Source organism: Pseudopipra pipra, chromosome 3, assembly GCF_036250125.1.
Source record: "Pseudopipra pipra isolate bDixPip1 chromosome 3, bDixPip1.hap1, whole genome shotgun sequence".
Lineage (NCBI taxonomy): Eukaryota > Metazoa > Chordata > Aves > Passeriformes > Pipridae > Pseudopipra > Pseudopipra pipra.
The window spans coordinates 35299674-35317072 of NC_087551.1; the positions used below are offsets into that span (position 1 = coordinate 35299674).

General features: G+C 40.1%; 1 protein-coding gene across 1 annotated transcript; it reads left to right on the top strand.

The window, feature by feature from the left end:
* The first annotated feature begins 1744 nt into the window (after positions 1-1744).
* On the top strand, positions 1745-17399 carry QPCT (glutaminyl-peptide cyclotransferase). Its single transcript, XM_064648612.1, has 7 exons — positions 1745-2347; positions 6477-6623; positions 8981-9262; positions 11711-11884; positions 12718-12817; positions 13280-13396; positions 15457-17399. Exons 1-7 carry the CDS (start codon positions 1760-1762, stop codon positions 15600-15602), a joined length of 1554 nt encoding a protein of 517 aa, XP_064504682.1. The 5' UTR covers positions 1745-1759; the 3' UTR covers positions 15603-17399.

Genomic DNA, 17399 nt, shown 5'->3' on the forward strand with positions numbered 1-17399 from the left:
GACATCTGATTACCTTTATTTGATTTTCCGGGGTAATAAACCAACTATTTTAAGTGTATAAAATAGAACAGATGACCACTTAGCAATCTGTTGACACCTTTTCAATAAGGTGGTATGGAATAGGACTAAACAACATTTTTCCCTTATAAATCCCTGGAAAAAACAAAATGTCCAGCAACTTTGATTTTTTTAAACTTTGTGTATTATTTTTTTAAAATAGTTACATAATTCTATTTTCAGCTGTGAATCGTTCCGATTTCTGTTACATTTTAATGGATTTTTTTTTCCCCTCAGTCTTCTTTATACCATTAGGCAAAGAACTTTCTGGGGTAGTTATGGGGAGGAGGGAGGCAACATCTCCACTCCAAATTTTAAAAGTAACACCTTTAAAAAAATCCCATTCAATCTCTCTATGCATCTGGCCCAGCACTTACACTTTTATATGTGTTTCCCATGTAGGTGATATTAACACTACCTAAATCTGACTTTACACTTGCCAAGTTTGTAATCCATCAAAGAACTGTAGCCCTCAGTGCAACCACAATCCCTTCAGGAAAAACAGTGTTAGCTAAGTCCTGACTCAAGCTTATATTCTTGTCAGAATTCTCCTATTGCTATTGTATTTTTTTTTTTTTTTTTTTTTTGCTAAATGAGAACTCTGGCAAATCAGCCAAAAGTTTTGCCCAGCATCTGGATTGTACGGTCAACCACAGGACGTCTCATGGAGGGGCAACAGATTTTTGTTCTTCATGTAGTCCTGTTAGGATCACTGTCATCTTGGTAGTTGGATTTAGACTAATTTCCTGTGACTTGATCTCTGCTGACATGCCAGAGCTTTTGCAAAAAATCTGTAAACTGTGCTGATTTTTCTTGGTAATCAAATGACTGCCCATTTCTCCCTATTAACCAATGACTTTGCATTTAGAACAATTTCCTAACGAAGCAATGAGTGGATTTTTGTGACTGAAAAGAAAGAAAAAGGCCCTGATTTAAATTAACTCTTCGTTTTCCCATATATGAAAAATTTGGATACAGCCACATTCTGAGTATCAGCTAGAAGGATGCTGATCCTGCAGTAAAGCTATCACCACCAGAGATGTTATCTGTATGCTGGGCAGCAGATCCTTCAGCTTTTTTAGGAAATCTGTGAAAACTGGGTCAACAATCTGCGAATCACAAATTGGCCTGTTTCTCTAATATTACCCTTGTAGACACTCTGAATACTTGCAAAGCTGTAGTTTCCAGGATTTGACTTTCCAGTATTAGGCTGGAGAGCAGCAATATGATTACTCCTGCTCCCTCCCTCTTTCCTTTCTTTCATCTTTTTTTTTTCTCTTGTTTTGGCATTGAGCCTGAGCTTTAAGAAACATATAAAAACTGGAGACTTTAAAAGGAGTATCTTTGATGCAGAATAGTTAGATGTTTTCTGCGACATCGTAGAGCAAGAACGGTGATGTCAAATGATGTAAAGAAGGGATCACGGGCTCAGAAACTTGTATCTTTGGTTTAATAATTTTAATTGGTCTACTGCAAAATACCACCTCACCACAGATTTTGCTTCATTGGTAGTTGATAGTATAATTACAGAATTTAAAATGCCTGAAGAATGGATTTTTATTCTAGCAAGTACTGTTGGTTTAGGCCTAAAAAGGATATTAAGAAGAGCTTATAAACTAATAAATTAAACCCCTTTGCAGTTCTGTAGGTCTTTGCCCTGTCAGACCCTTCACGAATATCCGTTCCGAGCTGGCCATCAGCCATGAGCGCTGATCCCGGCCCGTTCCCAGCAGGAGCCCGAGCAGCGCAGCAGAGCCCTCCCTCATTCCAGCGCCCGCAGCTCCCACCGCTGCCCGAACGCGATGAGATCACGCGGGGCCCCCGACCCCCAGCCCATCCCACAGCCGCCCCTCGGAACACAAAACCAGCTTTCAGGGGAAAGCCGCAGGCTCCGGCTTTTCCCACAGTGGGAATCATGAGTCCCTGCGCGCCGCCCCTCACAGCGCGGCGGGAGGAGGGGAGCGGGCCCGTGGCAGTGCTGACGTGCTGCCGGGGACGGGGCTCATTTCGGAGGGCACACGGGCTGGGAGAGGCTGGCAGGGCTGCGGCTCCATCAGCCACAGCCGCTCCTGCAGCAGCAGCCTCCTCCCTCCCTCCGTCCGTCCCTCCTCCACCTCCGCCGGCACAGCGCCGGCTCTACCCTTTCCACCCCCGGGACTCGGAGAGGCGGAGGGAAGGGATGGCGGGGGTCTCGGGGGGCGCTCCCCGGCTGCCCGGGGCGCTGTGCCTCGCCGCCTGCCTGCACCTGGCGCTCGGGAGGGACGCCGGAGCACAGTGGACCCTGGAGAAGGTGGGTCGCGTCTGCGTTTCCCGGGCGCTTCTTGCCTCGCTCGGTGGAGGTGGGGGAGCACCTTCCCGGCGGGCAGGGGTCAGCGGCTGGGCGGGGTACAGCCCCATGCCCTCCTGCCCTAGGCGCCAACATGAATTCGGGTTGGGGGTCGCCCTTGGCGCGGGAGCCAAGGGGCCGGCCCGCAGGTGAGGGTGGGTGACACGGCTTTCCTCGTACCCCGAGCTTGGTGACTGCAGAGAACAAGCCGCCTTCACACGTTTGACGTCTCGGTGAGACCGGGCAGCGAGAGCGATATGCTTTGTCAGAGGCAGTTTGTGACATTAAGGGAAGCCCGAAGAGGACAAGACGGATCAAAATCTGAAATCATATTCCATGTAACATTCTATTGTACTCCAGTTTTCATTGTGATTATAGTGAGTCGGAGGATAGTGTCTTAGTTTAAGAATAGCTCCTCCAGCAGTGATGCACATATATCTAGGAAAAACGAGTAGGAATGGTACCGAGATCCACTACGAAATTGTTTTGAAAGGATATAATACTCTAATATGTTGCAGACCCATATTATATTGTTTCTAATTCATGGTATGTGAACCAGTGAAAAAAGCACTCTCAAGGTTTAATTAAACAGTAGTAAGCCTAAAACCACAGATTTCTCTGTGTAACAACTCAATGGTCCATTATGAAACACTAACATAGTTTCTTTGTGAAGAACTAAACCACATGAAACATAGGAGAGCATACAACCACAAATCACATTCAATTAAAAGTTTCAGGAATTTCCAAACAGAAAATATATGTCTAGGGCCCATCCCCAGGTGTTTGTAGAAGAGCTGAACTCAAAGTTCAGTCAGAAGCAACTGAACTCCACTAATCTAGTGCACCATTCTCTTCACCAATAGATCAGAGTCCAGGACAAACTGGCAAAATCAAGCTTCCCTCATACTTTTCCACTCACTTCCCCTTAGTCATTCCCTTTCTCCTTGATTTTATTCACTCCCCATTTAAGTTAGTGTTGGGTTGTTTCTTTATGAGATACTTTGTCATTCTGTTCTGTTAATTATATCTTATTATATATACATGTATAGCTCATGTACTGACTACATATCTGTAACATAATACATCTATATTATGCATAATACATGTATATGTACATATATATGTAAGAATATGTGAGGCTAATTCTTTAGTCATACTAGTCAATGAACACGAACGTAGCCCCAGTGCTCCTTTTCTCAGCCCCCTTGAGTCCCACCAATTCACTCTTTAGTTCATTCCACTCCCACCAGTCACTCTACACCCCAGTGCTGTCAGCAGCACCATCTAACCGCAGAACCATTGCATCTGATCGCCTCTGCCTGTGCACACACTAAGCAAGAACCACTTCCTCTTTCTCATCAACTTGTTGTCCCTTGACAACTTTTAGTTCTTTATCCCTGAAGGAATGTGAGCCAGAAGTTCAAAATCCTACAGGTGAGCACGGGCTACTTGTAGAACTTGAAGTCTTGCAGTTTTATGCAGCTTAGTACAACAGGTTTAGTGACAACCCTGTCATAAATACATTGTTCTGCCTCCCTGTTGTGGCAACACTGTAAAGAATGAGTCACCTACAGATCTTATTTTGCTTATTTCATAACCACTTTTGCAATTACTTTCACTTCCCAAATTTGAAGGTATCTCCCTTATTAGAAATGGAATTTGATTCCTCCCTCCTGAAGTATTTTCATGCATTTGTACTTTAAAAATTTCTTTGCAAAGTGATTCAATTACCCCAATTACCAGGCGTGCTCTACAGTTGGAAGCAAGATGATTCCTCATTCTAATTGAACCCTTCACTTGTTCAGCTGCAGACATATTTTCTGAACTTCCTTAAATTGTCCTCCTACACTCTTCTGAAGCACATAGCTTTAGCTTTTCTCTCTCCCCTTATACCCTGCTCCTCCTAAACAGAATAACTCCCTGACAACATCTTCTCTTGTCTGTGCCTCTTCTACACTGGTCTAAATCCACTGTATTACTTCTAGTCTTTCAAGAGACAGTTTTACAACTTCCACAGTACAATTTCCGAACTTTTAAAAGTTTTTCTTTATATCAGACAAAATGCAATTTTTCTTTAACCCATGTCTAAATTTCCTAGCATTAAGAATATTAACTGCACATCCTAAAATTTGGTGTCCTTACAGTCTTAAAATTCAGCTTTAAATGCTGTATTAAAATTGGCACAGTAATATTTGGTGTCTTTGCATCATCCCTCTGCTTAATTTCACTAAACTTAAATGGAATTAGAGGAAAGGTCTACATGTAGATAAACAACTAGGAAACAAGAGAAAGGCAGAATTAAATCTTTACAGTAAAGCTGAGAAAACACTTGTGCTTGTACCTGCTTTGCTCAGTACACACACAAATGAAGTAGAAAAGAAGTCAAATAGCGAGATAAACCCCATTTTTAACAATATTCATCATTCAGGGTAATAAAATAACAAGTCATTATACCTGACTGTCAGGGTCAGTATACTTTCTTGCCAGGTCATGAGTTTTAGTTGGTATTTCAGACACGTGTGAAATGACGCACGAGTGAGTGGAAAAGGAGAGGGAATGATTATTTTTTGCTAACACATACAGTGATGGCATTAGACTATGGATATCTATGAAAATGTCAGTTTGACGCAGCAACACCCCAAAAGCAAGTCAGCTGTTAAGCAGTTTGAAGAAAGGAAAAGAGTAAAATAGAAAATACCATTATCCTACAGTTTAAACTATGGTGTGCTCATGTTCCAGTTTCTCTCCCCTTACTCATCTCAAAAAGGATGAGGTAGACAGGTGTCCTGGTTTGGGTTGCTACCTCTGGGGCCTCATTAAAAATCGCATCCAGCCCTTTGGGGGAACAGGGGGGGATGGTTGTTTCCAGCCTCTCACCTCCTTCTTCCCCTTCAGACCTGCTACAACAGTTTTTGAAAATATTGAGTTCCCTTTTGATGTTAAGGACAGCATAATGTTATTGTTAGTGTTGCTCTGTCTGCTCTGTACTGTGTACACCATGTTTAGGGTCAGAACAGGGCCTTCTAGGGAGGTTGTTTGGACACCTGCCCTGGGAGCAGATAATGCTGAGTGGCACGGGAAGTGGGAGGACATCGGCCAGTATTTGGAGAAGTTTTCTCCTCCAATGATCTGGAAATTCACCCCTGAACAACTGCAGGATCCTGTTAGCATGATAAGACTGGTGAAGGGAAAATGTTCTGGCAGCTCCAGAGATGGCCAGCTCACAGCAACCTGCTGGGCCCTGGCCACTGCCTACCGGGCACTACTTGACATGGTACAGCACTGTCAGGGGGAGGAGAGAAGGACCAAATCCGCAGGCACCACGTCCACCCAAACCACAGCTGAGTCAGAGGGAGAAAGGCTGTTGACATGCAAGACATACACTTGGGAGCCCCATGAGGATGCCTCCAGCACTCCAGGTCACCTGAAATAGCCCTGAAGTTCTGTGCTTGGGCAACAGAAAGGCAGTCCTGTGGGAGGCAGCTAACATGCTAATGGTTGTCACAGGAGACAAGCCATCAGTTCTGAGGTTAACCCATGTGTCACCAAGCTGACATACAGCCCCAAATGTGCCATGCCTTGCTGTGTAGTCACACTCATACCACTGCTGTGGGCAGAGGCCACAATGACACAGCTTCACTCTCTCTGAGAATGAGCTACCTTATGCATTTCTTTGCAGTACTGCACCTCATAACACAGACACAGCATAAAGCTAAACATTATTACCACTAGAAACAAAGCTTCTGGTGTTTGTCTCAATAGAAACTTCAGCTGAAGGTGGCATGGTTGCAGACATGACTGTATGTATGTAGAATTAAGATATTAGGAAACAGAGAACCCATTCATGGGTTGAGGTTTTACAGCTAGCTAGTATGTAGAACTTACTCACATATTTTTAATATTAGTATATTTTGCCTGGAAATAAAAGATACAGAGCAAATAATTTCAGAGTGATAACTTTTTAAAATTACTTTTTGTTGTGAGTAAATCAAACTAGCACAATATATCATATTTACTGTAATTTTGAAGAAAACTATGATTAAAAAGGTCTAGTAATAGTTATAGCAGTCTTCCTTTTCTCTGCCTTCTACAGTATTCTCACCAACCAAGAATTTTAGGTTCTGATGCTATTCAAAAAGTTGTGGCAAACACAGATATTTCTGAAATGTGGCAGAATGATTTGCGCCCTATCCTGATAGAAAGATACCCAGGATCACCCGGAAATTATTTCGTACGACAGGTAAGACAACACTTCCTGAAAACCTCCAAGAACATCTAGTACTTATATTCTGGTAATGCCTTGGTGACCACTAAAGGGACAGCACATTCCTTTCATTCAGTAGGATGAACTCTATCATTGTTCAAGTCTAGACTGCATAGAGCCTACATGACACAGCTTGCACTTTAGCTGACATTATTTCCCAGGGCTGCATAGCATGACGAAAAATTTTACTTTTTTTTTTTTAATTAAAAAGTTTGCCTCAGGTTTGGTATCCAAAGTACAACACAGCCATTGCCCTTTCCCTCACATGAGCAAGTTTTTGGTCACTGGTTCAAATCCTCTGAGACCATGCATGAGGATAAAATACATACATACACACACACCTTTTTCCAGAGGGGTCCTGTGCTGTTACAGTCCTCTGAAGTGTTCCTTCAGATGGATGTATCAACAACAAAAGGGATCAGAGGGGCCCAAACAGGCAGGCAGATGAAATGGCCAGCACAACAAAGTGCAGCATTGGTCCACATACCATGCTCACTCCACTGGCCCAAGCACAGCAGTGTGGTAATGCTGGGCTAACATGCCCAGATTGCAGCTGACCCCAAGCCAGTAAAGGCTCCAGCACACTGTCTTTGAGCCACAAGGAGTTGCCACACAATTGGGTTGCTGCCCGGTCAGCACCTCTGCTCTGTGCTCACAGCATGGGCATCTTCAGGACAGTGTGCCATGCTGGCTCTGGATTGCATTAACTAAGCAGGAGACAAACAATGGTACAGCTGAGTTTGCTAGAAGACATTCACAACATCTCACTAGCCTTCATCCACCCTTTACGCAGTGACTCAACAGCTCTAAGACAGCTCTAACTACCATAAATTTATTTGCCACTCTGCAATTGGTAGACTGCAAAAATGCAGCCTTTTTATGTTTTGTGTGTGTGTGTGTGAGGGCACATATCTCTATAGATTTAGTTTCGTGGTTTCTTTAGTGATACTCTGGAAGGCAGCCAAATCAAAAGGGGAAAAGGAAGAAAAACAAAAAAATAGCTGAGCCTGGGCTAGAAAACCACGAATCACATTCAAAGTAGAGTCATCCTGTTAGAAGGTAACAGCATGTATTAAATTAAACCCCCATCAAAGGAAAAAAAGAAGAGTCTCCCACTGTCGAAGCACAGTGGAGTTTGAAATGGATGACACTTCTTTGTTGAGACACAGAAAAAGCATCAGACTCCTTTAGGGGAAAAGGCTAGTGCCAACCATGGCTGCTGCACACTGGAAACTCCATCCACGCTTATATATTCCCGTTAATCCATAACAGACATCCTTTGCTCTGCCTACTGATAGCTGATAGACCATACAATGCCATAAAAGCTTTCAGTGGGTGACCACAAACAAAATGGAAGTTTGTTCTAGCACTAAAATACATGGCAATGTTCCCACTGAGTTCACTAAGAGCAGAACAAGTCTTCAAAGTTTATTTTCCCCTTAGAGGCTTTTCCTAATGTTTACTTAAAGAAAGAGGAATCTGCCTTGAAGAAGCACTCTAGGGACCCATAAAAATAAGTTGCTCAACAGAGAAATAGAGATGTCCCTCATTTAATAAGAGTTAGCCAGAACTCTGCATGAAGTACAACTGGGGTTGTTAGAGGTATTGTCTTTAGTAGGAAGATAACTAAAATAAATTATCTCTTTTACAGATTTACTGTCTTAATTCTTATCTTTTCATGAGCTACACTTTGAGGATTTGATTTTTAAAATGTTGTTCTGAAACGTTTAATTCTTTCTTTAATTTAAAGGAATCATCTCTTATAGCCTTTTAAACAACTTAGGTCACTTGAAAGGCAGATTGCTCATAGAAGCTAAAAAACCCCCAACACCTCACATCAACCAACCAAACCAAAGAGCATTTTATTATTATTATGCCGTGGCATCTCTGTGTGGTAATTGTCAAAATAGCCACACCAGGGTCTCTGCAGCCAATTCTGAGTTTTAAGGGCACAAATGAGTTTAGATTTTAAGAGGTAAACATTAAATCTGCTCTAGTTACACATGAAAAAAACACTGGCCTGGAAACTTTAGAGATCAAGATCTTAATGTGTCATATTAATGGGCCATAATTCAAAACACCTTCAGGCTCCGAAGGCAGGAGTCAAAAGGGAGAAATGAAAAGCAAATGAGCTAGTCAAAGGCTAAGGTAGCAAAGCTGTCACTTATTTTATATAGTGACATTACATTTTTTGCTATAAAATTTATCCTTTAAAAATATAATGAACTTACAGAAATAAGCTTAAGGGTCACTATTAATTAGGTGATGACAATTTGTCTGCAACATCTTTCTGAAGCAAGCAATATTGATCTGATTATTTTTTATAATTGCAGCATATCAAGCACCGTCTTCAAAGATTAAAGGCTGGTTGGGAAATTGAAGAAGATACATTTCAGAGATACACACCATATGGATATCAAACATTTTCAAATATTATCAGCACTCTTGACCCCTCTGCAAAACGCCATCTAGTACTTGCTTGCCACTATGACTCAAAATTCTTTGGACAACAATGGCAGGAGAGAGTGTTTGTAGGAGCAACTGATTCAGCCGTGCCCTGTGCTATGATATTGGAGTTGGCACGTGCTCTGGATAACAAGCTTCAGTTAATCAAGGTAGTGTACTTGTTTCTTTTGCATTTGCTTTTGCAACAGCAATAGGACTTAGGGCACTTCCACATTCTTTCTGCAGCCTGCATGCCTGGTTCTCCAATTGTTGTGCCTGTGATAAAACTCCCATTGACTTCAAGAAGAACAGAGATCTGTACATATAATAAACATATACTATATAAAAATAACAAATTTTACATCAATAATACATGCTTCATAGACTTGCTACTTTCAAACTAAAACGCACAGAACCCTACTCAGAAGTTCCTGTTCTATCCAATAACATCTAGGGTCACTGACAAAGTTTTGTTGCATTCCAAATCTTGCATTTTTAAAATTTCTCAGTTGTATTCTGCTTTGGGACACAGATGAACTAATTGCTGTGCAGGAGAGTGACACTTATGTCCCTCCATCCCATAAGGATTTTAAGCTTTTCTTCCTGTATCACAATTTGAATAGTTTATTTATGAAACAAGTATAATGTTATCAGTCTGTTGTTACCTATGCTATGAAAATCTGCTTCAAAGTGCTGCAATTGCTGGGCATAAAAATCTGTTGAGCCCACAAACTCTAAAAGCTTGTAGGATTACAAATCTGTAGGATTACAGATTCAGGAGTGCCACCTACTGGTTCAGTATTCACTATTTACAAAAAATAATTTTCATACACTTACAGATTTTTCTCAGGAAAAGGTCTCTCACGTGTGAGGAACACTTTACAGAGTGGCAGGAATACACTCAGCTCAGGTATTACAATTACTTGTCAACGATAGTTTCCAGAAACTGATTTGATGCCTTCTGACATGCAAATATGTAAGAATGAGAAGATTAGGAATATGCCAATATTTTTAATCACAAAACAAAACACTCCTGTAATACATATGCTTTCATTTGGAAGCTTCATTTAGAATAAATTTGCCTGATGCTTATTTATAGAACAGCTTGCACACCGACTTTCAAGACTGGCATTTTTCACTAGTAGTGCATCACATTACAATGAAGATTGTTTTATGTATTTCATGTAAGATGACAGCATTTGACAAAAGGGCAATTAATTACTTTGCACCATTTGTACAGTCTGTTAAAAATATACTTTAGGATCCATCTGCTTAATACATTAGCTATGACCTTTTTGCTCTACTCATGGTAGCACAACAGACTTTGTTATGTTTTCATCTACATCTATTTATACTTTGATTTGCAGCTGTGATTTTTAGTTTGATGTTTCTCCAGTTATATACAGTAAGTTTAATATTAATAGGCAAAGACATCTCTCTATGTTATTAAAATGTGTTAAACAGCAATAATAACACAAATACTACTTTCTAAAATTCAAATGGCATCGATAAAGTTTCCTCCAGAACGTAATGCAAAATGACTGCTGTCGAAAGACCTCTGTCCTGTGCAAAGGACAAAGGGCAGCAAACCACTGCCAGTAATCAATATATCACTGTAAGCATAATCAATATAATCTTGCCTGTGTGAGCGACATTTTAGAGAAGTTTTCCACTACTGTTTATATTGGATCAGCTCCAGCCAGTTGGGAGTTGTAGCCCATACAGGACATGACTGCTGCCAGTGACTCCACCTTTTTAACCACATCATGCAATTTCACTTGAAGTAGTGTTAATTCAGAGGGGTTAAAATATTTATAGCAACTGCGAAGACTACAGTTCCCAAAACTGTTCATTTAGTGAACATGGTTTAGCCATGTTGTAGATTAGTAGGAAATGCTTACAGTTCAAACAAGGCTTCATACAGTAGACAGAGAGAGAAGGGGACATGGGAAAGAAATTTCACAGAGATATCTCTTTTGTGACCTTAAATACATTTATTATATATATCCTCAGTTTTGAGTGCTGTGATATTTTTGGTTGTTGAAATAGAAGGGCATATCTACTCCACTCTCTCTGCTTTGGTTTTAGGGTAAAGTTGCCTCAGTGATTACAAGTTCCCCTGAAAAAAAAGAAATAGTCATTCTTTTCACGAATGAAAAATGGCTCTTCGTCCCTCAAAGAACCACCAACTCCACAAATACATAATTCTCCTCCACTGATGCACAGCTGTAGCAATTATATTAATCCTTGTGGCACAATCAAGTAATAATATCAGCACTCCATCCGGTGTTGTTACTGACATGTCTCCTCCTTATTTGAGATACTGTTTCTGCGACCTAGTTTTGCAGACCTGTCTCAACACTCGGCTCATGTCTGCTAAAGTCAGAAATGAAACTTTTAACCAGAACCAGAATGATACGAGACTGCAGAATCTGTCACCATGCTACATAAATCGCTACCATTATTACACCATAATGTGTTTAACAGCCAAAGGAAGGTTTGCATCAGGGACCTTGAAAATATACCCTTACTGTTGCTTATGTTGCTTATATGGCTACAGTGTTTGTCCTTTATTTAATGTTCTGGCCAATTATTTTACTTCTAACTTCCTCCAACAGACCAGCTCAACTTCAAGACCAGACCTTTCACTTCAGCTCATTTTTTTTGATGGTGAAGAAGCCTTTGTCCGGTGGTCCCCTTCCGATTCCCTCTATGGATCTAAACACTTAGCTCAAAAAATGGTATCTACTCCACATCCACCTGGTTCAACTACAAACCAGCTGCAGGGCATAGTAAGTGGCTTTCACCTCCTTAATGAATAATAGTAAATTGCATTTTTTAAAATATTTAATTTGTAGGTAATTGGCCAAATTCCCAAGAAACCATGAACCCACCAAAGTTAAAGGAAGAAGCAGGCTTATGAGATATGATAAAATACAGAGTTGGCAAAAGCTGTTCAGATGAATCTGCTTAGACCTGCCCATGAAAGTATAAGGAGCAGTCATAGAAAAATCAAAATACACAAATGTATTAGAATGTAAACTAGGATACCCACCTTCTTCAGGAAAGATTATTCAAAGTGATAAGGAAAGAGCACATAGTATTGGCCTATGAACAAATCTCCCCTAGCTCAGTACTAAGTTACAGCAATCTCTGTTTCTCTTTGATTACTACTAACGTTCTGGTTGTCTGTTCCCTTCTACATTCCCTACTCACTGCTGAGGCACTTCTGTCACTGCTTCTTGTGACTCATAAAATGGCTTTCCCTTGACAGACTTTGTTGTTCTCAGGGGAAGAAGCAATTTCCTCTTCTTTCTCCCCACCTACCATAGTTTTTCTTTTAAAGGGATATAACACAAAAACTGCAAACAAAGCAAGGCAGCCTGCTTCAGCTGGAGGAACAGAGAAATAGCCTACTTTTTCCCTCCTTAGAAAGACAGCAAAATGTGCCAGTTTGGAATAATGTTCTGCTAATAAATTCTTCTCAGGCACCATGGTAGAAAAGCCAGACATTTAGCCAGAGCTAGCAAAGACCTGGTCATGACCTATACAGGAACCAAGAAGCTCATTGCTGTTGGTGGTGTTGTAGTAAAGAGTTCTATATTAAAGATTCTTTCTTCTGTAGGACCTGCTTGTACTACTGGATTTAATTGGTGCACCAAACCCAGTCTTTCCCAATTATTTTCCGAACACTACTCGATGGTTTCAGAGGCTTCAAGCAATTGGTAAGCAGAGGGATATGGGCTTTGGATGAATTTCAAAATGTAGTGTGTAGTTTCTAAGAGTATTAAGTCCTGGAAATCAGATTTTTAGATAAATTTTCTGGTTTACAGTAATAATATTTACTAATGTAAACATTAAATTTCATTTATCTTAAACCTACATGAAGATTTTAATATTTAATTAATAAAACAACTGAGGCAGACTCACAGACACTTGGAAGCCACAAAACAGAGTCCATTACTGATTGTCACTCTGTGACTCTTGGGAACTGCTTGACTTCTATGTTTTAGTATTCACTTCTGTAAAATGATGGTAATAGCACCAGTCTTGAGGCCTTCTAAGTACTAAACAAACGCAAAAGACAGTCACCAACTCCTTTTCCTTCTTTGATGGAAAAAGCTTCATTGTGACAGGAAAAACAATTCAACTGTGCTAACATGCCTCACTGTCCTTATGCTTTACAGAGCAAAAGCTACACAACATGAATCTGTTGAAGAATCACCTTGTTGAAGGACAGTATTTCCACAGTACTTTACATCGAGGCTTGGTTGAAGATGACCACATTCCATTTTTATTAAGAGGTACCAGACGTTCTTGTATTTTAAAGTATATGTTCGGCAAGAAACGCATCAATTTACTGAATGAGCAAGTGCATATGATCCTGTTTTTCAAGCTTATTTGCCCCAACTTGAGGCTTCTGAATCCAACTTTACAACTTTGAAAAACATAGCCCAAAAAAAGCAGCAATAAAACACACCCATCATAACTTTGCGGGAACACAGCTTCAATGGTATGGAGAGAATGGAAATTTCTGTCAGCAGTAGTGTCCTACAAAGATAAGTGACCCTGATCCAGCGGGATATCACTACATACCACACTAGTCAGCTAGTTACTGTTCTAGGAGCAGTGAAACACTTAAGGTTATGTCTCTAAAAACTACAAAATTTTTTAAAGATCTGTTGTCAAAGTTACAATAACATCACTACTTGTTTAAAAACTGTTTAAAGTTAAAGACTTAAGACTCCTGCAAAACTTCACATTTTCAAATTAGATATCCTCGTTCCCTAAAAAGAATGGAGATTTCATAGCTGTCACCTTGAGGATGGGAAAAGTGCAGACAGTAGTCCACAGAAATACCAAAGGACACACTATGCCTGAAATCCCTTCTGGAATTAGGCAGATACCTGAAACTGTAATCCCCAATCTAAGCATCTTCTTCTGGCAGACACCTGGGTCACAGCCTCTGGCTCTGTGTTCATTCTTTTCCTTTGGGATTTGATCAAAGAAAGGGAAAGTAGTTGTCATACTGCTTCTCACTTGTCAAGCTACAGGTCAATAATTAAAGCACTTGTCCAAGTTTGAAATGTGTATTTCATGTCCTTCTTAGTTTAAGCACTCAGCAAAGCATCTTCAAAACGAAGGTGGGGCAAATAAGGGTAGTAGATTAGTGAAACTCTTCTGATTGAAGCTTTCTACTGTACAGCAAGGACTGCAAGAGTCATATTGCTAGAGAAGGGTTGACCAGAAAGGAATGCGACACAAGTTCAGTGAAGAGGGTGTCTCCCTAGGAAAGGAGGGAGGTATCTTCATATCCAGCCCCTAATTTTACCACTGCTTATGCTCTGTTAACTACTGAATAACATAAAATGTGCACACAGCTCTGGAAGCAGGCACAAGGGCAGCCACACCTCTCCACTTCTAAGTGAGTGCTCTCTTCACTGAGTTGTGCTTACTGTCTGCAGCTCAATGGCTCTCCAACTCCACAAGTCTTTCATTTTTCACATCAAGACAGGGTCCAGGTCCAACAAATCCAACACAGCCATCCTATGTGTGTCCAGGGATATAAGAAATCCTACATGGGAGAAGCTGATAGGGGAAAACAATGACTACACCTTATCTTTTCTAATAACACAACACCCAGTGAGGAAAATGGATTCCTTAAGGGTACACAGTTGAAAAATTAGAGGAAAAGCAGTAAAATAGGAAAAAGGCTGGAGAAAAAAAGTGTTCCTCTCCCAAAAGTGATCAGGAAGCAGAAGTCTGATTTAATTCCTCTTTTATCTATAAGCTGCAGTATGTATAGGTGGCTTGATGCATATATATATATATATAATATATATATAATGTATACAGTGGTATAATCCTTTCAAGTGGAACTTCCTTATCTGAAGATCACAGTGGTTCTATTTTACAGAGCAAAAATAAGAGACCCTACTTTACCATTTATGGAGAGAACTAAAAAAAATGCTTCTAAAACGCTCAATCATTTGTCATGGTAATCAGTTTTCAGTTTGAGGAGCTGCAGTCGTTTCTCTGCCCTTCTGTGGCTCCTAAACATTCTACAATGAAAGGAATCTCAAACAAAAACCCCAACAAGTAACTACAGGTGCCTTAAAAATAAAAGGAGGCAAAAGTACTCAAAGGAAAGGAAGGTGACAGTTTTAGGAAACACACAATTTAATGACAGGATGCAGTCACAAGCTTCAAAATAAGACAAGATAAAAGGAAGCTGCAGTGACACACCCTATAAAGCAAGTTTATTAAGTAGTTACCTGACTCTATTGCTAAATGGCGACATATCAGTTGGCTTAACAGAACTTCTCCAATATTTCTTCTCCAAATTTCACTTTTCTTTTTATAGGAGTTCCAGTCCTACATCTGATTCCATCCCCTTTTCCTGCAGTATGGCATACCATGGAGGACACAGAAGAAAACCTTGACAAAACCACTATCGACAATCTCAACAAAATCCTACAAGTGTTTGTACTGGAATATCTCGACCTGTGATAGACAAAACATCAACAAATTGTACTCCATTTTAAATACTGTTTGCCCACTTTCACATTTGCTATTTAACTGAACTGAAGAGCAGTAAAAGCAAAGCAAAATAAGATAGCTCTTGCTAGACCGATTATTGATTCAGCTGTTCCTGGCCCAATGTTCCATGTAGCCAAATAAGAGAGCATTAAATAAGAACTAGTTCAGCCTGGAAAGAATTTGATCTTTCCATGTCTTCCCTCTGAATAAAAAATAACCCAGAATTTCTTCCAGATTGTTATCACTGGTTTTTGTCACATATTATGATCCCAGGAAGGGATGCCTGCCAGCTTAAGTGTTGGATACAGTTTTTACAAGGCATGACCAACTTTTGCGATGTTCAGCAATGGAAATGTATGCCACATTATCAAAAGATGCTCTAAAACAGACTTCTATTTTGGGTTGAACTAAATCACCTCATCCTGAAATGGGATGTGATTTTTAAGTCTCTCTGCTCCCTCTCCTCCTTCCCCTATGAAGAGGGCTACAAGGGCTCTGCAGACAGCAGGCCACCAGTAAACAGAGCAATACCCAAATTGTTTGTTGGATACTTTTTGAGGGAGAATGGTGGTGAGGAGTGATGGTAACAGGAAGGTATGGGGGGGTTTCCATTGTGCTTTGACTGCAACACAGGAGATATAAAGAGATCAGGTGGTGTGTGGGAACAATGCCTCAGCACACACCATTCAATCACATGAGAATCATTCATAATTTGACCCAAAAAAACCCCAAACCCCCACCCACCTGCCATTTTTAATACAAACCACAACAGAAATAATGATACTAGGCAAATGATCACTTTAGAAACAATCATTTTATCTAAATACCATTTTAAAGGCAAAGTGCTATCAAAAATAAAATTACTTAGAAGCAAAACGGTAGTTTAGGCACCAAAAAGATACTCGCCAATTTAGCAACCCTGTGTTTTTACATTCCTTAGTGGAATTATTCAATAAATTTAGTGTAACACTAGCAAAAAGAAAGCCTGTAATGAAATCAATGGAAGCCAGAAAAACAGTATTCAGAAGCTACTCACAGAATTATGGTTTCCACTGGTGAGAAAAAGATAAGAGCATTTGAAGGAAAAAAAAAAATATCAAGCTGGTGGAAGATGAACTGAGAGAAAACAAATCAGTATTTTACTCCTCTGAACTTCTTCCCTTAGGAAGTTCTATCCTGAGCAAAGAGACTTAAAAAGGAGATAAGCCATGGGGATTTAAGTCAGGATGTCAGATTTGGCCTGTATTTTACCATTTTCCTAAAGCAAACATTTCTGAGCCTAAGACAATATTTAAATCCATATTTTAAAGTTGTAACAGAAATACACATTTACGGCAACGAAAATTTGTAAAATTTTAGTATTAGTGATAGCCTGAAAATTAAATTCCATTTGATTTTGGTTGCTCAAGATGGAACAAACGCATTTTATGTTTTCCCATCACTTTAACATTTGTGAGAAATGTTTGTTTTGCATGCAAGTTCTGAAACAGAATACAATGAAAATTCTAAAAAGCTGGACAGATGTGTTTATTTTCAGGTATTACTGTACATCTGTGTAAATATATCAAGGCTATCTGAACTCCTTGCAATCATATTCTCCTCTACTGCAGCCCATGAGAAAATAGTTTAACAAGCAAAATTAAATCTTCTAAAGTTTGAGTACTCTGAGCGGTATAAGGCACCCTCTTCACCCTCCTACATGGTGAAAAAAGGTAAGAGAATGGCTACATAGAGCAATATTAAACATGAGTTTGTGTGGCTGATTTA